The sequence below is a fragment of the Calliopsis andreniformis genome, chromosome 5, assembly GCF_051401765.1.
Source record: "Calliopsis andreniformis isolate RMS-2024a chromosome 5, iyCalAndr_principal, whole genome shotgun sequence".
In the NCBI taxonomy this organism is placed as follows: domain Eukaryota; kingdom Metazoa; phylum Arthropoda; class Insecta; order Hymenoptera; family Andrenidae; genus Calliopsis; species Calliopsis andreniformis.
The window spans coordinates 2,493,008-2,517,483 of record NC_135066.1 but is presented as its reverse complement, the minus strand read 5'-3'; the positions used below and the strand labels follow the sequence as shown (position 1 = coordinate 2,517,483).

The 24,476-nt window shown below is 48.2% G+C and overlaps 2 protein-coding genes across 2 annotated transcripts in view; both read right to left on the bottom strand.

Annotated features, from left to right (window-relative positions):
* LOC143179815 (dynein regulatory complex subunit 7-like) overlaps positions 1-24,476 on the bottom strand; it is a 150,577-nt gene that overhangs the window by 118,344 nt on the left and 7,757 nt on the right. The gene's annotated exons all lie outside the window — the stretch shown is intronic.
* On the bottom strand, positions 12,670-13,290 carry LOC143178944 (uncharacterized). The gene is made up of 4 exons (XM_076377891.1): positions 13,258-13,290; positions 13,115-13,216; positions 12,946-13,080; positions 12,670-12,831 (listed from the first exon to the last, which is right to left on the bottom strand). Exons 1-4 carry the CDS (start codon positions 13,288-13,290, stop codon positions 12,787-12,789), a joined length of 315 nt encoding a protein of 104 aa, XP_076234006.1. The 3' UTR covers positions 12,670-12,786.

Here is a 24,476-nt window from a genome sequence, read left to right as displayed (position 1 = left end):
AGCTGGACCGATGTGACTCCTCGCCGATGACGTGGACAACATTTACAAGCCCTTTGATTCGTCATCGAGTGGTGTTAAGAGCCACAACCGTTCTACGAGAAAAGCTTGTGATCCCTGCAAAGTGTGTCCCCCGTTGATGTCATCGATCAGGCAAAATCGAGAATATAAGACTCTCTGAAATTCTTCCAATCGTTTCTAATCAAATATCCTCGATATTCCCAGAACATGAGCAGTCTGCACATATTAAATATTTCGTCGGCGGCGAGGACAGGAATAACCGATTCAGGGGCACGGTTTTAGCCTCGTGACAGGGGACAATCTCGAGGGGCGCCATCGATTTGGCGTCAGGTCATAGGGGGTCGCCGCTGGTAGAGAGTTCGAGGCAGCGGCGGTCGAAAATCCAAGCACCGTCGACGCCATACTCGTGAACGAGCTCGTAATAATCGCGAGCCAGCTCGTGCAAACAAAGGGACGAGGGAAGGGACACTGGAACAGCCTTTGGACTAGCTACGTAGAATAATGATTAATGGGTTTGTATAGAAATTCTGCGTTAAAGAGAGCTAATTGATATAGTAAAATACAAAATAACATCTTTTTAGATGCCTGCGTATTTGTTCTGCGTCACATGAGAAATATAGATTAAAGATTTCTTAAGTACATAAGTACTGTGGACATGTACCTATTAGGATATTTATAGAATAGATACTATGGATACCCATAGATAGCAGGAGTACTATAGACACCTCTGGGATGTATTCAAAAGTTGAAATAATAACAAGTTTCCATAACTAAAAGTTTAACTTCACCCTCCTTCTGTAAATGCATCAAGACTCGAGACAGTTCCCACCGAAAACCCGTTCACATTACAAAACGCAAACCACAACCCTTCACTCCTTCCCCGTACCTATACTCAACTTCTCAAAAAATCTCTTTTAATTCTCTGTACCGTTCTCAAAGTGTTAAAAACGAATTTCAATTGAAATACATCGTCTGAACGCGCACCCTCGCGCACAGGAGTTACGGAGTGGATCGAAAACAAACAATGGCGCTGGGTGAAACTCCAGTATCATTATTCTACGCTACTTAGCTGCGTGTCCGTTAGCCTTTCCGCGCGTTGACGTGGCCACGTACCCTCCGACTCGGCTCCGGCTGGCGAGGGTCGCGCGAGGGGATGAAGGGACGTCGACAGAGGGGCGGGAGGGTGGAAAGGGGGGGATCGCCTCCATCGGTTTTCCCGTTACTTCGGCCAAAGTCGTACCTAACTTATCTGCGCTTAAAGCCGCCCATTCGCCGCCGTCCCTTCGGGGACGCCTGCTGCGAGCACGAAAATGACGTCGCCGTGTCGCCACGGGATCATCGACGACCTCGCCGCGTTCGGGGTTCGTGCTGCCGTGCCAAATGGAACGCTCACGAGGCCGAGCCCTTTCGACCGGGGAAAGTCACTGGCTTTCGGACATTTGTCGGCAGGCGCGATACTGTGTGCTTTAGGATTTCAACAGATTCAGCAACCCCTTCTGTATTTTTGGTTAAAGGGTGCAGGTTTAATGGTGGGGAAACTGGGGCTGATGGTCTGCGAGGTTTTATTATTTTTGGTGATATGGAGAGTGGAGTATTTTTGGAGTTATTCTAACGCTGCAGTAATTAATATTGTATTATAGCAGAAAATTCGATACGATAAAACCTTTTAATTGGTATGGTGTGAGTAACATAATGTGGCAGAATTGCTGCAATTGTTTTATCTAAAATAATTAACAGTAGTAGGTATACAGAATATTTACAGCATTTTAGTATTTAGGTAGTTCACTGATCTGGTAATTCACACAACAAATCTGGACCCCACAGACATAATGTACTAAGTCCATTTATTTTCAATGCAACTTATACAATTTAATTCTAGACTCTAGAAATGTTAATAGTAAAGTAGTAGACGATAAATACTGTGGCTCTGTCATACCAGTTAAGGACTAAATTGTAATGACAGTTCTTTTTCTGTTTAAAATTGATATTTCAGTGAATTTAGAGGCAGGTTAGAATATCTAGATTTCTCTGGCTACGTTGATATCGCTACCCTGTTTACATGAATTTCCTCTTTATGTATTATATAGGGTAAAATAGGGTAAAAGGCTCGCCTTCTCAACCGAGGTAAGTCGCAGGCCAGCGGTTTCGTTGCAGGCCTTTTCCGTTTACCACAGTATTTTCGGAGCAACCCTTTTCTTTGTTTCTATTGTTACTACTGCGCTTCGTATCTATCTGACCCCGTCGCTTCATCGCGGAAATAAGGTATGCTTTTTAACAAATAACCAACAAATCCGTGCTGAGTGCAGCAATTGAAGAAAAGAAGGATAAATTTGATTGGCCTCCGTTAATAAGTAGTTGAAATTTGAAAGTATTTATTATAAATGAAACATTTTGCAAGTTGATATATGATTCTGTGCAAGGAATTAGAAAGTGAGAAAGATAATAAAAAGAATTTTCCGTTATTTAGAAAAAAATCGACTGTTTCAATATTTGAAATTTTAGTACTGGAATATTTGAAAATTTGTAATTTAAAATTTTGAAACTGAAAATCTGAAAATTTTCAAATTCAAAAATTTGAATTTCTAAACGTACATATTTGAAAATTTAAAAATAAAAAATCGCCTCGGACTAAAGAAGATCAGAAAATTCTGTGGGACTACTACCCAGAGTGAAAATCTGAACTGCAACCCTGCACTTCTGTATAAGCAATCGGTGTTAGTCACAGTAAATGATTCATACAGTACAAAGCGTACACCTCGAATTACCACGCAATCGTTAGTCAAGTGTCCCTTGTTATTCGCACGTTATCCTATCGCAATCCACCGATAAACTTATTTACCATACATCACTTTCCTCAACTGCCTATGTTCTTTCCCTGTAACTCCCTTCAAAAACAAATCACATTCCAAAGAGTCCGTCATCAACTCCCAAGCAATCACCACCATAATCTCATTTCCAGTTCTCACCCACCAATAAACTGAACAATAAACCCTGCAATGTCCCTGAACACCCTCGGTTCGAAAATTGTCGTCCAAAAATTCCTCAACCTTAGCCAGGTCAAACGACAGCAGTAAGCACGTCGCAGCGCCGCGCTCGCGATTCTCTACGAGCGTGGAGGCCAGGCAGGTAGAGAAATCCATCGGGAGAGCGAGAGAAAGAGCAATAGGAAGCCCTACGCGGCGAGCGAGACAGGAAAGCAAGCAAGACGCGGCACGTACATGGGACACAATGCCAGTCTGCAGGAGGACGCGCCGATAACACGTACCGTCATTTCCTCGGCGCAGGTATCCGGATAATTTAGAATAAGAGAGCGGTCCCTGCGCAGCGCTAGCTCGCCACGGTCTCCCCTGTCCTCCCCCCTCGGCCTGGCGTCGAGGAGGAGCGGTGCTCGGGCCCGAAGAAGCGTCCTCGTTGGGGCGTGCCTTTAATAATGACGTAAAAAAGAAGAGAAGACGCGGCAATAAAGGAGAGACCTAGGCGAGGGTGTATCCCCGGCACAGCTGTCTCGCAGATTAACCCAACGACTCGCGGGGAACGGCAGAGCGAAGAGGAGAGACGTGGGGAAGGGCGACGGCGAGGCGCAGGGGGGAAAAGAAAGGGATGAAGAACGGCGAGGCGATAGCATGGCGAAGCACGGTGGAAAAAGGAAGGACGGACCCACGGGAGAAGGAAGAGGAGGCTGGGGCCGAGGGAGAGGAGGGAAGGCGGAAAGACGAAAGGACGGAGGGGCGAAAGGGCGCGAGGGAGGGTGGGAAGGAGCAAGGCCGATCCTGACTACCTAGAAACGGTCGGTGCTTCCACGACCGTGGCCCGCCGAAGATATATAACCGCCATATACCAGCGCGAATCGCCCTCAGGTACAGAAGCCACCGCGTTGTCGTGGCCCTTTTCCCTTCCGTCCTCGCCCCTCGCGCCCGAGGCCCTCGCTCCTCTTACCACAGGCTTCGATACCACCCTCTTTTCGGCTCCGAGCTGCCCGCGATACCCGCGCCTTTCCTATGCTGCACTTATACCTACGTGTGGCCGATCACCGAGATACGGGGATCCCCTGGCTAGCGGGGGAAAATGGCCTGAGCGGGAATACGAGGAGTTAAGCTCGACGTGGGGATCTATGGGGGTGATATTTCGGCTGGCGGAATTTCAACTGAGAGCTCGACGGCATAATTGCTGGCCCAGGTACACCGGAGCTGCGGGCTGGGATTCGAGTCGGTGGATATGTGTGCTGGATACGTATTAGAAAAGCTGGTAATTGGGAATTTAAGGTTTTCGTGTTTAGAATATTTTTCGGGGTGTTAAGTACGTGGTTAGAAGAGCTGGATGGAGAAGTATGGAGGATGTTAGAGAATATTAGCACAAATAATCACTGGGCAAAAGCAACAGCCTTTTAAAAAGCTGACTCCTTAGATGCCAAAGCCATTAACCCCATAAAATACAACATAATGAAGACTAAGGGTGCGGTAAATAACGTATTCTAAAATTCATCTTCAAGTCGCTGCACGAATAAAGTGATATTAGTGGGAAGAAGAGGTACAACATACGAAATATAATTTACTATTTCATAGAAGACGCACGTAACTCTACCGATTTTTCAATTTCAATCCTAGAAACGACACATTCAACCCAGTAATTATTCCCAAGAAATAATAATATTACTTGCAAGCTATTTACCACGACTTATTTCTTAGACATTAATACCATATCGAACCTGTATATTTCTATGTTCGCAATTTGACCGGTGGGTGACGATCGGTGGGTGATGGTTGAGCGTGACCGCTCCCTGACTCCTCTCCCATGAAAGACAGATCCGAAGGAGCAAAAAATACTTCCACGAAATAAGAGGGACAACGTGTCGAGTGTATAAAGAGAGAAGGCTGTATAGACGTCGGTTCGTATTGACCGGTGGCTCGAAGCTAAAAGCAGGGGATCGTTTCGGGTGGGCGAGCGTCGGAACCGAGGAAAAATCATCCCCGGAACCGCGCTCCTTGCGTGTCCTGTTCGACACGGTGCATTTGCGGGGCCCTGGGCTTTCTGCGATCGGTCACGTAGCTTCGCGAAACGCGCCCGCACAAGCCGTCACCGGATCCGGGAAACGGAAGCGGGAACACCTGATCCAAAGTGGTAAACTAGGGGTGGGCCTGCCATTTTGAAACGGCCGACTAATTGAATGCCACGCGCAGTGATGGTAAACTGCCTGGCCGATCGACGATGACCGCGTTATGAGGATTTATGATACCACGCTCGAATGGGAATCATATCGAAGCCCCAGACGACCTGGACACAGGGAATCGAGTTCATTGTAGTTGTCGATGTTTGCAATTGTCATCGGTCCTTCAACCCAGATACTGTGATCGCTATTTTATTTATTATAAGTAGCGTCAATTGCTCTTTAATTGTTAGAGACTTAACGTAGAGGTGTACTAGTAGAAACAGTAGGTAGTTCAGCTTATAAGTATTCGAATGGTGTCACATGTCGAGAAAAATACGGGTTTCTTTGAAGTAACTGATGCATATTCTTTCCATTTCTTTATGTATTTTCGTAGTTCAGTGATGACTAGTATGAAAAATTTCCTCTCTGGCCTCTATGATCCCCCTTTTATTGAACCGAAAGTAGCAGGTTTTTTTTGGTTTGATATGTGTGTGCGCCTATACTAGACCAGGGATTAGCCACCAATTAGTGAGTAGAACAACATAGACAGGGTTATTCTAAGTCTGCCAAAGGAAGTCACAAATAGAAAATCATCTCTACATTACACTGGTAGCTAATTTGTTAAATTCAGTACATTAATAAATCCCTCAAAACATGGTATAAAATGAAACACAACATTGTAGCAATATTATTTGAAATTAGGCGCCATAGTATCGCTAATCACCAATTAGAGCGATTCGCGACTCCCGCGAGAGTCAAAAGAGTCGACAGAAAAGCACACACGAAGGCAACTGTACCGTGTCCTTCCAATTACATCAACATCAACATTAATTCTTCACTTCGTAATACCTTTAATAAACAGCAACTACAAACGAAACCTACTTCAGTATAAACCTGCCCATAATCCCAGCGTTGAAATCCAAGCTCCGTCATCTCGAGAGAAAAGCGCAACGACGAGAATCGCGTCGAGGAAAAGACGAGAAGCGAAAGCTCGGTACAATGTCAGGAGCAGCCTCTGGGAGGGGGTTAGTCGAGTGCGTCGGGGCAGGAGGATAACTCCGTTTCAGCGTGACGTAATAACGATCTAATAAGAGCAACAGGCAGCGGCAGTGAATGCGGATGCTGCCCGGATTCGATTCGTTCTACTTGGTTTCACTGTGGACGGATAGCACACAGGTATACACTCCTGCCGCTGCTCCGCGCCCCTTTCACGTTCCAGGGACTCCGCAGCGACTCGTCGACTTTTCGGGGCAAACAATTTTTCCTCTCCCCCCTTGCGGCCCGCCCCCGCCGTCTCGAGGAACGGGCGAATTATGCGAAGTCGACGCGGCTTAATCCTATCCACGAAGCAGCCGAAAAGGAGGCCTGTCCACGTCCTAAACTCTGTTATTGTTCCGCGGGAACCGATCGTTGTCCAGGGAGCAGTCCTTTCCCTTTTTCAGGGGCCCGCTCAGGTGGCCGCAGGTACAAAGATCCGCGGAACGACCGTGTCGCCGGGATGGAAAGCGTCCCTTCGATTTGTCAAGCTCTCGGCCGTGTCCCCGATGGCCTCGCGGAGATTCCACGTCACCGCTGGGATCCTACGTCGTCCCTGCGACCCGTTCTAATTGCTACCCTCGTCAAGCGATCGCCTCTCGGCCGAAGGAACATTTTTTGCTACGCTCACCTGGAGGCTGGCCCGATAGGGAGCGATCGAGCGGACGCTGCTGTTTTTGCGACCTGGGATCCAATGGGTAGGGTTCACCGTTAGGGTTCAGGTGGATAAGAGAACTTTTTCTGGGGCTGAGTCAGGCTGGAGTCAAATAGTCTAGGTGAAATTGCTGCGGGGATAATTATGACTGAAGATTTCGGGGTGCTCGTGTCTCTGAGATTTTTTACAAGTTGCAGTGGGTAGCTGAAGTTTAGGTGAACTTGAGACTTGAGATCTGGGACTTGGAGTTACATAAGTAGAAAATTGGAGGATGTGAAGAACTCTTTTGTAAGGTAGTTTGATTTTTCAAAGACTAGGGTCAGGCGATACACCGATGAAGAAATAGTTCCAAGAATACAAGGCTAGGTACCATCGAGTGCAGAGCAGTCTACTGAAACTAATAAAATTAACCATAAACAGGATACTTCAGATTTCCTCCTCCTTGTCAGTAAATTAATCAAGCCCCTACTGTACTTGTCTCGAGATAATACTCTCCTGTGTCTGAAATGCTTAAAAACGGAACACAATAACGGAGAGGATAAACCACCAGGACTAATAGAGAACCCAGACCTAACTCTATAACCAAAGGACCACCAGTCTCGCAGATAAGATCGTCTAAAGCAATTTCAATCAATCTGTATCGAAGAGCGAGCCAGAGGTGGGGGGGTTAAACGAGAAAAAGTGGGATGAACTGGAGACTCGGTTCGGCCGTTCGTTCCCGCCGCGAAATTTAAATTTACACAGAGAGGCGAAGAGAGAAAGCGAGAGGAAGAGAGAGGGATTTCAATTAAAGCATCCGCTGGTATTCGTGTCTTTGTTTCAGCGGTCGAGGGTGAGAAACGGGCCCTTAAATCGCGCGTACGGATTTTAAACACAATCGTCGCGGAGGACGAAACGAGAGAGAGTATTTGTAGAACAGGGAGGGTGGAGAGGAAGGGGTGGGGGCGGTGAGGGTGGAGTAGGAAACGATTTTTGCGGGAGAAGACCGATAAGTTTCCCTCGTGACCTACCACGATAATAATACCGTTCTCTGCTTTAAGCTTCCTTTTGAATAACCTGTAGGTCACCGTATAAAAAGGAAACTTGTTGCGTTTACTGATTGTATACGTATATATACATACATATATATATATACACACACAGAGAGAGATATAAAAGCGTACGTACGGATCCCCGTTTCTCCACGTACATGCGCGCAGGGAGAAAAAGAGAGAGGAAGCAGACGCAGAGTTAGAGACAGAGAGCGGGAGAATCGTTCGGGTGCAGTTCGTCATAAAAACGAGCATCGCTCTGGCCTCTCGGCCTTGGACAATAAAAGGGAAACGCGGTCGTTAGCAGTCGTTACTAAGGTGATCTAATTAAAATTACTCGACGGGACGCGCGATAGTTGGCCAGAAGAGATAGGATCGGTCTATTTAGCGAGTGGTCCGACGAATAGAGGAGGGCCTGGAGAGGAATGGACGGGGAGGGAAAGAGAGAGGAGTTAACTCGGTAATTTGTGTTTTCGGCTGAGCGGCGATCGTTAAAGCATCTGGTCGCGGGAAACTGTTTCGACGATGAATGGAATCGAGCCGGAGCAGACTGAATCTCAATGTAGCTATCGTCTCGCACTTGTTGCAACGCGTCGCACCCCAAGCAGAAAGATAGGATCGACCCACTTCTATAACTCGGCTTTCTGATATACGACGTGTACAGACGCGCTCCAAACATCCGTAAGGGATTTATGATAAAAGGGGGAGGTTGGCGAGCGGCAGGAGGGGGTTGCAAAGGGACTCCGCTATTAAACCGATGCTAAACCTTCGATTCGGTATCTGTGCCGCTCTTCTCGATTATCGGTTCTGCTCGCGGTCTTTCTCTCTCTCCGCGAGCCTTTCAATTCCATGGAATCGTTTGACGATGTAATTTGGATCTCTCCGGAGATTTTTTTGAACGAAGGACTGCACCGTGTTACTTTGTGGAAGAAGAGGGATGAATTATGCTCAGAAAAATCCTGAGCTATGTGTGGACTGTACCGTCCACGTGACGAGTTTATTATATAATATCTAATTAGTCTGCGTTTTTTTACTTTTAGTGGAACGAAGAATACTTTTTGAATTCTCTTTCACGAGAAACCCTGAGGTAGAACTCTATAATATACACGCTCCAATTACGAGAAAATCGCATTGGAAAATAGGTCAGACAACCCCGTCACTAATTAATATTCCTAAATAAAAACCTAACGCGAGATATCAGACTACCCTTCATTGAGACTGTTGATTTAACCGTTTATCTTCCCCCAACGTGGAAGCAAATATAGGATAACCCACTTAATATACCCTGACCCTCAAAAATCTCCTATTGCACCCTCTTTGAAGGGATTCATACCTAAATTAAAACATAATGGATTCCTTCACCTGCATACCCCCAGCAAGAGACACGGTGAATCACAAGCAAGGTCGTAAACACTCTGCGTAAACGTAAACACGGAGCTTAAGCTACAAAAACAGTGTTGCCATACAAATAACCATTACACTAGCAGCAAAAAGTTTGGGATTATCTTCTAAGTCAAGGACGATAAACATTATTTTTTCCTTTTTTCTTTTAATATAAAGAAGATTGTATCGCTACCTGAACACTAACGTTAATTTTATTCCATTTTAAGTTTACACTTTAATAAAAAAGCCAGTACTAATAAAGAGGAAAGAAAATAGTACCACGAAATAGTACTTATTCATATTGGAACGCAATTCAAGCATTGAGGGATGCATTTTTCAGTTGCCCACTTACTAGGACACTTGATATCTCAAGCGTCCAAGTTTTGGGACATTTATTTAATGGAATATGAAGTTTATGCGTGACATTTTAGAGACAATTGATATTTTGGGTGAAAAGAGTGTCAAAGGTATGGGTCCAGGCGAAATATCTTCAACCCCCTGTTGCCAGTTTCCGCCGAGAGCGATCGCAGAGCCTTTCGTCGCGTTCCATCAAGATCTCGTATCGTTTCAGGCAGCGCGATACGTGCACGTATGCCCGATACCCGCGTAAATTACAGCGGCCGCGTATCACGCTGGCCACGCCACGTTCGACGGTCCACTTTACGGCTCGACGACCGAACAGAAATCGATTTCTCGCCCACGAACCTATCCGTTGCCCGAGATAGAACAAGTCCGAAAGTCGTGTATCGCCGTCGAACTTCCCTGGGTCTTACGATTCTTCCTCCCATACCGTCGCCCCTCGTCTACGCCACCCGTAGGAATCCCTCCTGGGCTGGCTTTCCCATTTCTTCCGTCTCTGCCGCGTCCTTTTTCGTATTTCTCTCGATTCCTTCGGCCCTCGTAATTCCTACCGGTCAAGCGGACCCTTCTTGTTACATTCTGCTCTTGGGAGCGCCCTCTCTTCCCTCAGTTTACCACCTTCCTCAATTATTCTTATGTACTTTAGATATTTGAAGCGCTCTTGGCCTCAGTTTTCAGATTTCGAGTTTATCATTGGAGAATGTGGAAGCAGAATTGTGGTAAGGGGTTGAATAGTGTATGCGAGTTGATTCTAAGCGTCGTAGATCCTAAATAGAAGAGTATAGATCTCAAGAATGCTTCAATTTCTTAAGATTGCCTATTACAGACAGAAAATCGAATATCTCATACATGACTGCGATTCGACACAGCATCCAAAGGCACACAATTTTCCAATATGCGCATCTGGATCCTGAAGCCACAGTATGTTAGTCCACACTGTGGACTTAAGTCTACTTCTTCCCCATGTGACTTAACACATTTCGGCTCTGAGATCCACATACACTCTTCCACCCTTATTTTCTCCTCCCTATCATCAATCGCGCAGAAGAAAGGCCAGCTCGAAAACCAGCGAACAAGCGGGCCGGAACCTCGAGGAATAAAACAGTAGCAAAACCCACAGAACGCAGCCTCGATCAAGAGGGTCCAGCGAAAGTTCGACGGGCGTCATTATCATTATCTCCCCCAGGCTCTTTCGCGCTCGAAGTTATTCGATCAGGCTCGATCGGCTCACCCCTTATTACGTTAAACCCAGGCCGATTCAGCGAGCGCGCCCCGATCCGTCGTTTAGCAAGGGATCACTAAAAATATCCCGGCAGAAGAATCGCGCGGAGGCTGGTCTTTTATCGATCCCCCTCGGGCCGATGGATGCACGGGGGGCAGAAGGCCTACGGATCGTGAGCGGGTCGCGGCTCTCCCGTTCTCGCGCGCGGCCTGTTTTTCTCAGGCGGCCGCGATCCGAGAACAAAACGGTCGGTCGGATGGGTCTGGCGGATCGGTCGTTCGCCGTCTCGCTCCTGCAGCCAGCTAGATAGAGGCTAGGTAGGTAGGTAGGTTGGTAGGTAGGTAGGTAGGTAGGTAGGTAGAGATAGGTAGATAGGTAGGTAGGTAGGTATCCCGCTTTCTCCGTGGCGCGAGTTAACTCGTCGGATCGTCGGAGGCCCGCGGTCGTTCGGTCGTGGCGCGCAGCTATGTATTTACACCAGGGTAGCTCTTCCCTCCCCCTCGTCGGCGCTCCTCGCCCCAGCTGGTCACCTGCCCTCGCTGTTTCTCTCTTCCTCCGTCGTCGCCGCCGCGCAGGGGCTATCTCCGCGTTTCCCGTTCGCTCCCCGCTGCTATCTAGTACATAAGGGCCGAAGTGGTCGCGTTCTCGCTGGTTGCCCTTCCAGCGCTGTGTCTCCCTGTTCCTCCCCCTCGGCGGTGGTCTCCACCGTCTCTCGTGCAGGGCGTGTAGGGTGGCTCGCCAGAGAGAACACGATGGGAACGCGATGGCGAGGAGGACAGGAAAGGGTGCGCGGGGGGTGGAGGAAAGGGGGGATGCATCGGGGCGAGAGGAAGGAAGGCGGCCAGCCGGGGATGGCGAGAGACAGACGAAGAGCGTCGAGGGACAGGGAGGAGGGGGAGGGGTTAGGAGACAGCTGCAGGCCATGCGAGGGTCCGTCGACCAGGCCTGGCCGTTTACCGCGGAACACACAGCGGAGCGAGAGAAAACGCCGCTCGGAGAGGGACGGGGCGATCGGTCGGCGAAACGAGGGAGAGCGAGACACGACCTACTTCGCCGTTCCCCGCCGCCCCCCTCCTCTGTCCAAAGCCGCGCAACTCTCCGCCCCGCCCCGCCGCGCCTCGCCGCGCCTCGCCTCGCCGCCGCGCTCGCTCTCCTCTCTCGCCACGATCCCTCGAGCGACCCTCGCCGTTCGCGTACACCGCCAACCGCTCTCTCCCTCTCTCCCTCTCTCCCTCCTTCCCCCCCGCCGCCCCGTTCTCCTCTCCTCTTCCCCATCTCCCGCGCCCTTGCCACCGACCGCACACCACCCGCCGTTTCCCTTCCCTCCTCCCTCTCTGTCACTGGTTCGCGCTTCGGATAGCGCTCTCTCTTCTCTCCCTCTCGCTCCTCTTCTTCCCTCGACCCGCAGTCTCAATCTCCCGTCCCGGTCTCCTCTCTCTGTCCGACGCGCGCGCGCCTCATCCCTCTCACCCCAGGATACCTCCGCCATCCGGCGACGGACTCGAACCCTTGGCGCCCCTTTGCTCTTAGCCGCGGATGCGAAAGCCGCGCGGCGTATATACACGGGGGCGAGCGAACGAACGACCGAGGCGAGCGAAGCAGCCAGCTATAGCGAGCTACCACGTAGCCTCCGACCAGCTACGGCCAAGTTCCCGTAACTCGCGCTCCGGTAAATTTCCACCGAGACCCCCGCCTCCCCTTGCTCCCTACACCTTTGCTCTTTCCCTCCCGTCTTCCTGTGTCCGCTGCCACCCACTCGCCCCCTGCGCCACCCGCTCCTTCTGTGTCCCTCGACCCCTCTCTACCTCTCGAGCTATTTCCTCCGCGATGCTAGGGGCTACCGATCTTCGCGATTTTCTGCGCTCTTCTGTTTCCTCTTCTACGGCCTTTCTTGCGATGGCTTTCCAGGCTTGCTTGCCGTCTCTCGCGATTTTCTCTAGGTATCGTCAAGTGGGGTGAATGAAGGCAAACTTCCAGCTAACTGTAAATATTCTTTACTTATTATATCGTTAAGGAGACTTGTTCTATTCTATTGATACATAATAGTAAGCGTCTGTTTATTAGCAAATAAGGATGAAGTTTTGTTTCTATTCACCTCACTGTTTCTATGAGTATTCACTTCATTTGATGGTTCCTTCTCTTTAGTTTCCTCTTCGTTTATTTCTTTTTTATTTTCTCTAATTTTCCCAGCACAGTCATCCTCCTCCCCGATTTTTCGCCTGCACCTTCTCTACATATTTCTCTTTCACTTTCTCAGTGCATACTTCCATTCCTCTTCTATTAGTTTCTCTTTGCTCTTCTTTTCTTCCTTCCTGCAGTTTTCCAAGTTTAGTTACCCTCCTCCCTCTCTTTTGTTCCTCCTCTACCTATTTCTCCTCCCCCTTCCCTTCAATTTCTCTTCTAGTACCTCTTCCTCTCCTTCTTCCTTATTTTCTCTCATTTCCCAGGCTTAGTCGCCTTCCGCCCCACGTTTGATCGGTCGCGGACGTTCATTCCCGAGACCACCCTTTTCCGTTCGCTTTCTTCCTGTCGTTCCTCGAGCTCGCTCCGACCAGCTACCAGGATTTCCACTCGGCTGGCGATTACGTGGGTGTCCAGGTAGGTGTGAGATCGCAGAGATACGCGAGCGGGTGGCGAGCACGAGGTAACGGCCGCGTGGGCGTTCGACACGGGGTTGGGAGTCTATCGATTCTCCCCTCTTTTTAACGGGCGAAAATTTTCGAAAGCGGCCGCGTGCACGGTGACGTGGAACGGAAAAGGGGTTGGACGGCGTTTATGACGGAGGAGCCGGGGTCACCGCGTTAAGCCTCTAATAGCGTTCTCGGGCCGAGGAGCGTATTGTCGCGTTATGGGTGGAAGAAGTACGGTGAAAGCGTGAAAACGGCAGGGGATGAAGACGGTCGCGATTGAATGGCGGCGTTCGAGAACCCTAGGGACGGGGCATTGTTTTTGGACAGTGGGATATTAAAAACCTGGGCCACCGAGGGGAATGTTTGGAGCAGTCGATGAGGGGAGGGAAATATACCTATTTGCGTGGTTGAAGGTATCCCTTTGAGTGGGCAATACTCGTTGTGTTGTTAATTCGTGAAAAGGTGAAAGAGGGTTTGTCTTGTTCGAGGTAGGATTACTAAAAGAGTCAAATTTTTGGACTTTCCTGTTGCCTATTGTTACATCGCGAAAGTAATAAATCAAGTAGAGGTCGTAAGAAAAACAGCCTTGTCAAATTTTACGATACCCTTTAATTGGAACACATTCTACTGACCAGAAAAGAGATTCCCGACACAGTGAAACCTATCCCGTCAAAAATACAATATGTGTACCATGACGAATATATTTCTATTGTATTAAGAAGAAAAATGAAAGTTGCTACAGTTTTTCTACTGTCCCAGAAGAAGGGTTGTTTTCGTTATGAGGTCAGCAACTGTGTTTCAAATGAAAATCACCGTGTATCCTCTAGAGATCGTAACGAGCGCAGTTTAGCAAAGACTTAAACAGTATTAACAGTATACCAGAGGGAATATGTAAATAGTCGGCACAATCCTAAGATCAGAAACGTACACGTGTAATTACGCATGCGAAACAAGTGCCCTCCGACCCTCCCACGCGTTCGAGAATCGCACGAAAGCATTCATAGGAGCGCGCATTTGAAACGAGAGGAGAACGAGAGAGAGAGAGAGAGAGAGCCACGTGGTATCGAGTTCAGCTAATTTTCCAACGAACACAGACGCGCCAGCGTTTCTGAATGACCGAGGCAACAGGGTGGGCGATGTATCTTTCATGCTGCGAGAGAGTTGCCGGAGTGAAACCGATTCGCAAAGTTTTCAAGAACAGCGAACAAAGTTCGCGAAAGTATGCGAACAACGATACAGAGAGCTAAGGAAGGGGAAGGGACGTCGCTCCCGGGATTACTTTCCCGTCCAATTGAAGGAATCCGGTCGACGATTAAAACGCCTCAACCTCTTCCTCGGCTTGATCGATGCAATTTTTACGGGAAAAATTGGCAAAGTATCGATTACACTTTGAACCTTGAAATGTTTATTCTTGATGTGCATATAGACCACTTCAACTTTTGTAATCGCTTTCACGGGGCTCAAAATTGTACCACAATTTTGTACTATTGTGAAGATGAACAAATTTTAATCAAGCATTAAAAATGATTTACGTTTTAAGGATTCAGGTTTGTTGCTGCAACAATACTTCTATGGCTTGAATTATACTCAGATTAAAATCTACTAGATAACAATTGAGGTACCTATCGACAGTGTTAGATATCACAAAATTAGTAACTTCTATAGTAGAAATCAAGAAACTGTGCTAAAGAATTAATCGACAAGGTCGATCAATGTTTTTTTCTTTAATCTCCGCGCGAGTCCTCGTCGCAGAGAGATGAAAACATTCGCGCGCGATACAGGGCGAACGAGAAGCTCGCGAAACAGTCGGAAAATCCACGTGGAACAGTGGCTGGAGGGAGTAGGACGGAGAGAGGCGGTAGACGAAAGAGAGACATCGGGAGATACATTTATGAATTGCCCCATTCACGGAATGCGAATTCTCGCTCGGCAAACTTTAGGGGTCAACGGGTCGGGAACTGTTAGGTAGTTCTCCCATTGCTCGTACATGCGCTCTCCCAGTTACTCTTGCCTTCTCTTTCTCCCCCTTTTCATCTCGATACACGGCCGCCCAGCGTCGATGTATCGACACTCTTTTCGAAACTTCCATCGACCACGCGGCCGCTGGAGGTCTTATCAGCTGTTCGTTTACGGAGGAATTCGTCACTGTGCTGCTCGACAGCCTTATCTAAGGGTACAAGGTTCGTTTACACGTGACGCTGTTGATGTATCACCTATGTACCTTGGAGACTTAAAAACACTGAGATGACAGAAACGAAAAAAAAAAAGAAAAACGGGAATCACTGTCTATGTACTGATAACGAACAAATTTTCGCCCTTCTAAAAAAGAGAGGAGACAGAAGAAAGTCCTGTCAACCTAATCAGCTGATTTCAAAAACTTCAAAGTGTCACGGATGACTTTAATACACATCTGCTTGAGAAAACATTTCCAAAATCCCTCCACAGTGGGTTCTTTAGTAGATACAGAACCTCCGAAATTTTTGATAAAATTTCTCTTTTGTTCAGATGACCCAAGGCTCTCGATTTTGCATCGCAACAAAATAAAGGGAGTTGTGTTCTCGACCTGGGATCAACCGACCCGTTTTCCTTGGTAATCGCCGCAAGAATGACCCGCCGTCGCGTGGGAGGGTGGAAGTTTATCACGGAAGATCTTTTACGGTTGCAACGACGATAAGGGGAGTGGGGATAATCGTCGTTGAGAAGTCGGCGGCGACTGGCGGCCAGCCGAGAGGCAACGAGAGGGGAGAGCACCAAGCATTATTCACTTTGCGGGAGTCGCTTCTCCGCGGGCGTAATAATTTTCTTTTTTATGAATGAACTTCACTCTCTCCACGTGCTCTCTCTCCATCCCCGTCGTTCCTTCTCTGCGTCCGTCGCCCCGCAGACCAGTGCACGGAGCACTGGCATTCGTCTTCGTCAAAGCTGGGGGCCTACGATTCAGAACTCTTGTTCTATGGTTTTTTTACACATTGAGGTGTTGCATAAGTATTCGTACTGGATCAATTTTCCTTTTTTTTCATGGATCAAAAAGCGCCTTGTTTGTCTGAGTATCTGCAATTCCGTGAAATAAAAAGAAAAAAGTGATGTGGCACAACTTATGCAACAACTCAATATTTCTAGGAATTTTTTAGGTGGATTGAAAACTGACCTTAATTAATATTTTGGCAAGAAATGTCAATACTGTGCGTTCTATCTTGTATGTTACAGATTTCAGGTTGACTAGGGGGTGACAAAAAGAGGAAAATACTCAACTTAAAGAGAAGACTTCAATCAAGAAACAAAGTATGAATAATGAGACAAGTGACTCATTGCTCGGAGACAAGGAAAAATATAATGTAAGAGATACATTCCCAGCACTAGAAACGAGCATTACCAATGATGCCAGCACAGAACTGCTAACAGGCCAAGTCCGAAAAGCAAGTGTTTACGTTCGTCCACCACAGCAGAGTGATTCATCACACGGAACGAGCGAGTTTTCCAAAAGGAACCTCCCCCGAATCTATAAAACAATTCATCCGCCGACCTTATGGCCCATAAAAGTCCGACAGTCAAATAAACCTGTCAGCCGAGGTAGAACGCGATCCAGGAGGCTAACGGCAGGAACCATCGATCCGTCCTTTCCGGAATCTCTCGATCCTGTTGTCACGAGGTGGCTTCATTTGCTATTCGCCTCACGGCCGCTGATTACGACAATAGGAGCCAGGGGACACCTGTGACCGCCATGCAAGGTAGACCCGTACACACTGGCGTGCATTGTAATTTTTTCTAAGCGACTTGGCCCAGGTCAAAAACTCCTTTTATTCGTATCGGGTCCTCGCTGGCGTTCGACGACAAGTTAATCCGCGCGCGAGCCCAGCTCTTGCTTGCACGATCGTAAAAGCGAAACAAAGAAGGCGAGCCCGTGGCCGAGCCGAGTGATTTAAGAGGGCCGTGGAATTATTAATTGTACCCCTGGCCCGGGCGCAAAACGCTGTAAAACGTCCACGTAATCGTACACCGTACCACTCGCCCCTTACATTATGCGGCCTATTAGCCTTCGGTTGCTGTCTTTCGCTCCCTTATCCGCGATCTAACGAATCCATCATACTCCTCCTCAGACTCCCTCGCGAGGAATGTATGTACAAGGTCTGACGCGAAAGAAATGGGACTATGGTTATAACTCCTTCTGGTTACGAAGGTAATCCAATTAACCTCTTTGATTGTGGACGACGTGTATATATGGCGCGAGAAAGTAACCGCTTATTTAGGGAGAACGTAGGGGGATGAGGAAGACAGGGAAGTTAATTTGTGAGGCACAGTAATCGAAGGGTGAATTTTCATCTCTTTGGAGATGAAATTTGGAAATGGTAACAGTATAGGCGTAACTAAAACCAGGCAACTCCGTACATTTACTAATATCGAAGGTAAAGTATTGTGCACGCGTCTCTATTAGAATTGAATTGGAAGAGGTCGAAGGTCGCCGCGATAGGTCACAGGGTGGAGGGCGTCGAGCAGCTGAGTTCGCCGTTAACGTTCTGGAATCTTTTGGACAACGGAAAAGTGGGAACACGTCCCCTCGTAAATAACGGAGTTGTACGGTCGCTGGTAGCCTTTCCTGCTCGCAAATGAGTCCGATCGGGATCGTTGAACGTTTCGCACCGGGGGACGATTGCGTAGTCGGCGCCAGCTTCTGCGGGCTTCGAGACGTCCGCGTTCTCTACGGGGTGTGAAAAAGGTAACGAACAGACCTTCCGTAGAGAAACCTAATTACCACGCCCTAAGAATTATCAAAAAAATCATTAATGCATAAAAAGCATTAGAAAATGGAAATCAAGTCTGGTGTAGAACGTTCGATGAGAGTATAAAAATGTGGAAAGAAGCTTTAGGAGAAGATGTAATGGGAATACCACTCCTACGGAAGCCACATTGCGCTCTTTAATTAGCAGAAATTTGTATGTCCTCTGAAAAGTCACCAGAAAATTCCCTAACAGAACCTTGGGGGCTTGTATACTCTAGCTCACTCAATTAAACCTAAGGTATTCGTAACTATTAAGCATATTGGGTCATTTATGAGCCCTCGAATTTTCATTCACGCTTCGAGTGCGAATTGAAAAACAAGGCCAACACGTTCCACGAACCTTCTTTATTATTTCGAAGCGAGAACCGAAAGGTACCCTGGAAAAATACGCCCCTTGACTGAGCTCAGGGTCTTTCTAACCACGGATGTACGACGGTGCTCGCGCGCCGACCAACTCCCCGTTTTATGGCCAGTGAAACCGGCGGAAAGATTGAAAAGCGTGTTCGGGCTTCCCAGACGCTAACGACGGACGGACCACTTTTAGCGTGACTTAACCTGGCCCCAGGGGCCGAAAGAAGCGTCGTAAAAGCCCGCCGCTCGATAATAAGGCGCAGGGAGGGTTGTCTCGGTAATCCGTGCTCGGATAAACCGATAGCCGATGCCGTCTAGTTAATCCCGCGGCCATTTCTTCGAAAACTGCGGGCTAAGACCGTGCTGGACGCTATTCCTCGCTCGTTCCCTTGCCTCTGGTAAACAACGGTCCACTTCCCGAAAGAGGCCACCGCCCCTCCCCTTCGGTCTCCAACAATCGCGCTGTTAATCCGTCCAGGACTCCCTCATTAGCTTCCTTTGCTAATATTCGTGGTCTCTGCCTGGGGAATTTATTGCACCTTCATTTGAGGACGCGAAGGAAGGTTTGGAATTTAGAATTTGTTATCGTAGCGAATGCTATTGTCCCTTACAGACTTGTAGACTCATTGGGTCCATGGTTCGTGGTGGAGGTTTCATGGGTATGAGGTGTTGGGTTGCGAGTGATGTAATGAGCGGTTGAGCGATTATAATATTCTTTCCAGGTGCAGGTGCAGGCATTTTTAAGAATTATTAACGAATTATTCGGCAAGATCGGCAGGAACGATGGCAGATGCAGGTTCGATCCGGGGTTAATGAGATTGTCGCTATGAGACGTGCGATCAAGTTTCTGATAATGGTCAGTTTAATATAGAGGGTACGGATACTGAAGTAAAGCCTGACTTAAAATTGATAGGTGGATTGGAATTCAGTAGCATTTCATTTTTATTCTACATCAGAATTCTAGGTATGTACTACTTTCTCCCGAAAATCAGTATAATGGGATCTCGAATATCGGCTTAACGCAACTGAATTCCAGTTTCCAAAATTTCAGATTATTCTATTATATTTCAGAATATCCGTATCAGATTAATTTCCAAACTTTCAAAGTTTCCCCATACATTTATTTCAGTTTCCCCAATTCCAATTCTCTGAAAGCTGTATTTAAACTCCGAGTAACTCAGGAATAAGCTTTAATCGAGCTTCTACTATCCACTATTCTCTCCTCACAATCTCATCCGCATGAAACCCACAGCAAGAAGCAACTGTCCAGCTTCCATTCGACTCTATTCTCGGTCTCCAACCCCCAAAGAAGCTTGCGCCTATAGACCGCGGGCTGCCTCGAATCTCTCGCGATCCACCGTATCGACCGCGTCGAAAATTAATCCAGGCCGTTTTCTCCTGTCTCATCCGGCACAGGCGCGTGTCTTTTTCGCGGAACGATCGCGACCGTTAAGTCCGTAGACGGCGAGCGTCACGTAGCCTCGCACACGCTCGCACACGCTCGCACACGCTCGCACACGTACGCGGTCTCGGGTTCTCGCGTGTGGCAAAGGCGCGCGCGTGCACGCGGTGCGGTGTCCCTCGCTCTCTCTGCCTCTCGCGGCGTCCTCGTCGCGCACATCCTTCCGCGAAAGGCCGAGCCGCGAGGGAAGCAGGTGAAAATTAATTGTACGGGTTACCGGCTCGAGTGGCGAAGGAGCACACGGTCTGGCTTCGTCTTGTCGGTGCGCGGAGCGCAAAGTGCGCCTCGCCGCGTACCAGAGAGGACGTGTCGATCGATTTTGCCCTCTCCTCCTCCCCTGCCCTCCTCTCCTCTCCTCTCTCCTTTCTCTTTCACGCCTTCGTCCTTTCCCCTTTGCGCGACTCTCCGTTCGTTAATCGGCTGCCGTACGTCCAACCGCGTCTCCCTCTCTCCGCCGCGCTGCTTCTCCCTGTCCCTCTGTCCCCTTCACGCTCGCGGCAACTCTCTCCCTTTCTCTCCATCGAGCTCTCGTTCCCGCGCTCGCTCACTCTCGCTGGCGTTCTCTCTTCGAAGCACCGATATCGAGATCGATAAGGTGTATCCGGTGACGTCCGCTCCGCGCCCCGGCTATCTTCTCGATCTCGTGCGTTCGAAATATTTTCGTAACGCCGCTTACTCGATAACGGTACGCGACCCGGCCTTTCGTGCCACCAATTTATCGATAAACACCGCCGTCGTACGCTTCACGTACGCTTCACGTACGCGACACGGGGACAGCGCATACGTGGGCCGATGAAAAAGTGGAGCGAACTTTGGCTGCCGGAGAGGCTGTATTTGGAAAGAGGAGATTCGCGTGGAAACGGCCGGAGAGGCCTCTTGCTGCAGTCTTGTTAATTGGGCTTTGATTACTTTTTTTGGCGAATTTGTAGTGGGGCATCCAGGGGACCGGATGTTTGGAACCACTTTCTGCGATGCTTTGTAAGCGATGCTATTTGGGTTCGAACTAGGTCCACAGAGATAGGTAAATGTCATTTCAAATAATAATGAAACTCCGTAAGTCCTTTCTTTTTTATTGCCTTCGCTGTGGACTGAAGTACTGTAGCTTGAAAAATTTATTTATGTAGGATGCGGAGGTGGTGGCTCGAAAAGGTCAAAGAAACCTTATTTCATTAGCTAGCATGAGTGATATGTGTAGAAATTAATTTAATATCTACCCTTTTTCATGAAATTCAGTATTCCATTCACGGAATGTCAAAAACGATTTTACTATTACGAATAATCCCCATTCTACTCATCATTCTACCAGGTAATCTTCGAAAAACCCGAAAAGGGCGGGAAAACGTTCATTTCGAACCACAGACAAAGCTACCCCAATTTTAAATCACCCATTTCATTTCTATACCTCATAGAAGCCTCCCAAATCCAGATCCCCTTTAAACGAAAAATATTGTCCTCCCATGTCCCTCCCCAAAATCCCCGAAATTTGTCCCCCATCCTCGGGCCGATTCTCGGCGAACGAAACAGTCACGCGGTTTTCTTCTCGCTTTCCCCATCGTCATCGACGTCCATCGATCGATCCTCCCCCCTAAAGCCGCGGCGCGTTTCGCCGTCCCCTTTAGACGCGACGGTTACATAAAACGCGAACAGGCTTTTTCCCGCGTTCCCCTTTAACGTTACACGCGCGGCGAGGCCCGATTATTTCGGGGCACGATTATTTCTGGAACGACCGAAAAATCCGTAGCATTCGCGGCACGCCATGCCCGTGGGCCGAGAGCGCAGGTAATACGCGTCGCAGCGCCTCGTGCTCGTGTTCCCTGCGAAGTGGGACTCGACGGAGGGCCGGTCGCGCGATAATTATCGCGCTGGGGAGGAGGCCAGCCTCGGTCGCGAGAAAGAAATCGACGTAGGTGCCGGTCGCAACGGTGCTGTGTTCGTGATTTAAGCCGCGTATACACTGGTCGCCCACGATTCGAGAATAAATATTCCACGTGTATTTCAGAAGTAATACAATTTTGAGTAACACAATTTTCATGCGTTCGTTTACTTTTTTATTCGTGGGTGAGAGGCTTTAGTTATACGAGAATGAAAATAAAGGGCAATAGTGGTAGATGTAAGCTGACAGTGAAAACAGAGAAGGTATCGAATGTTCATAGTGACCATAGAGATCTAGTAGCTCTAGTTTTGAATTTAAAGGGAGAGAGGAATTTAAAGGCTCTTGATTTGTTAGAAGGTGAAGATTGATTACGTGAAATTGCGTAGAGGTAGATGTATGTGGATATAGCAAATTCGCGAGTTTACAACCCCTATCTTTAACGATCCTCAAAAATACTGAAAAATTCATAAACTCCAGTGTCAGAACATAATCAAGTGTCCCTCCAAGACTTCAGTAACTACTCTGAAATGGTTCATCTTACATTTTCAGTAAAGTCAACTCCCATTCGCGAAGGTTCGCGATTATTTTGCTCGGCCAGTGGATGCGCGGCCTTATCCGCGGTAAATACGCGCGCCAGCGAGCGAACCTGGTAAATTTATCCGCGAATTACCGCGGCGTTCCTCGCCCGCTCCGTAACTCCGCCGTTCACGTACGGATTTTAGGCCGCGCGCTCATAAATCCGGCTCTCCCCTTGGGGCCGCGCCGCTGCAGGGGGAGGCGGGTCGGATTTAAGGGTTTCGCCACGGGTTCGCTCTGCCCGCCCTCCCCTTGCCCCTCTACAAGGCCTTTCAAAAATGTTGGGCGAGAATCCTTGGGTGTGGGATCCCTTGGCGATTCGATGATTAATGCGTCTGCTGTCGGCGATATTGTTTTCTGTTGAAGAGGATCGTTGATCACACTTTTGTCAATTAGAAAGAGTGTTTGAGATGTCAGGTCATTCTGTGAACTTTGTCAGGGAGGATTATTCTATTTTTGAGAAATTGCGATGGTTAAAGTTATAGGTGTATTATAGTATCTATAATTAACCAGACGTGGAGAGAATTGTTTACCTCTTGAGTGACTTTTCTATCCCTTCTCGAAGAAATTTCTGAGATTTTGAGGATCGATGAGAAATAAGATGACTTAATGAGATTGCTGAAATGATATCTATAAAAAGAACTGTTCTCGCTAAATCCCGGTATCATCTCACTTTTCTAGAAACTATAATTCTTTAGCCATGGTATGCTCACGAGTGAATGGTATGGCACATAATAAGAAAGGTGGCAAAAACCAGATACGAAGAACACAACCGTATGCTTCTGCGAATTACGGACAAGTAATAGTTTCATTAGCACCGCCCAGAATATTACTCCACGCAACCATGAATGAAACTGCCAAGAATTCCAGACGGAGCACATTGAATCGGAGAAAGCCCCGTGTAATCGAAATCCCCGTGCCAAAGTCCGATAGAAATTCCGCCCAGTGTATCGCAACATCAGGCGCGTTGAAACGCAGTAGAGAGGAGACAAATGAATCATCCAGCGTCAGAGTCGTATAAAAACGACGGTCTATCGTCGGGCACGTGGATCGCCTCCATTAAAAACAAAACGGCGCAACCTTATCGCGCGCAGACTCCACTTTCCACCGAATCTGCTTACGGCTTACATCATTAACTCACGGTACCTCAGTCTCAGTCAGGGTTGCCATGTGAAATTCCCTTCTTGGATATAGCGAGGGCAATTAGGAGGTAGCGAAAAAAAATAACGGGTGTCCTATTGGTACAGGTCTAGGTCCTAGATCCGAAATGGATGCAATGGTGCGTTTAAATAAACGAGTACTCATTTGTCCCCCCACTTCAGCGAAATTCAAGTGACACGAGCATTCGTTCATTCATAATAACTGAAGTTTGCTAGAGGTGGGAGAAGAGGGAACATTCATTCCCTTAGTCTAAAGGCACCATTAGCAACACAATCCAATAGACCATTTGTTATTTTTTTTCCTTATCTCATAATTTCCTACATCATATTCAAGGAGAGAATTCGTGCGGCAATCCTAATGTTCATTCCGCCCCACATCCCTGAAACACTCTGTACCTCCTCAGAAGAAGAGCTCAGAAGACCGGCGGTCTGATCCTCCTCCCGTGGAAATGAAACGGAGCCGTTGGTCGCGCGAAAAAATCGCGTCGCTCGTAAATTTCGCCATGGCCCAGCCCTCTTCCTGCTCCCTGCGCACGAATACCCCGAGGCGGCCGGACCGGAAGCTCAGCCGAGCACGACTCGAAGTCGCCCGCGTGCGTGGACAAACAAAGGGGCCGCGCGTTCCACGAACTCTCTTCTCCGGGAAACTCTCGTCGTTCCTGGAAAGCCTCCTCTGGGGTAGAAGAAGCTCCACACACAAAAGTGGGGATGAATCCTCGCGACCCCGCGGTGTCACCTTCGCGACGCTCGTTCGTCGCGACGACGGCAACGCGTCCACGTCGACGACGACGACGACG

Excerpts from the sequence above, each read along its gene's own strand:
- LOC143178944 (XM_076377891.1), bottom strand. The coding sequence starts at position 13,290 with ATGAGAGAAAATAAGGAAGAAGGAGAGGAAGAG. Across the intron at positions 13,217-13,257 it reads AGGAAGAAGGAGAGGAAGAG|GTAGAGGAGGAACAAAAGAG; the intron begins GTACTAGAAGAG and ends GAGGAGAAATAG. Across the intron at positions 12,832-12,945 it reads ATACTCATAGAAACAGTGAG|TTAGCTGGAAGTTTGCCTTC; the intron begins GTGAATAGAAAC and ends GAATATTTACAG.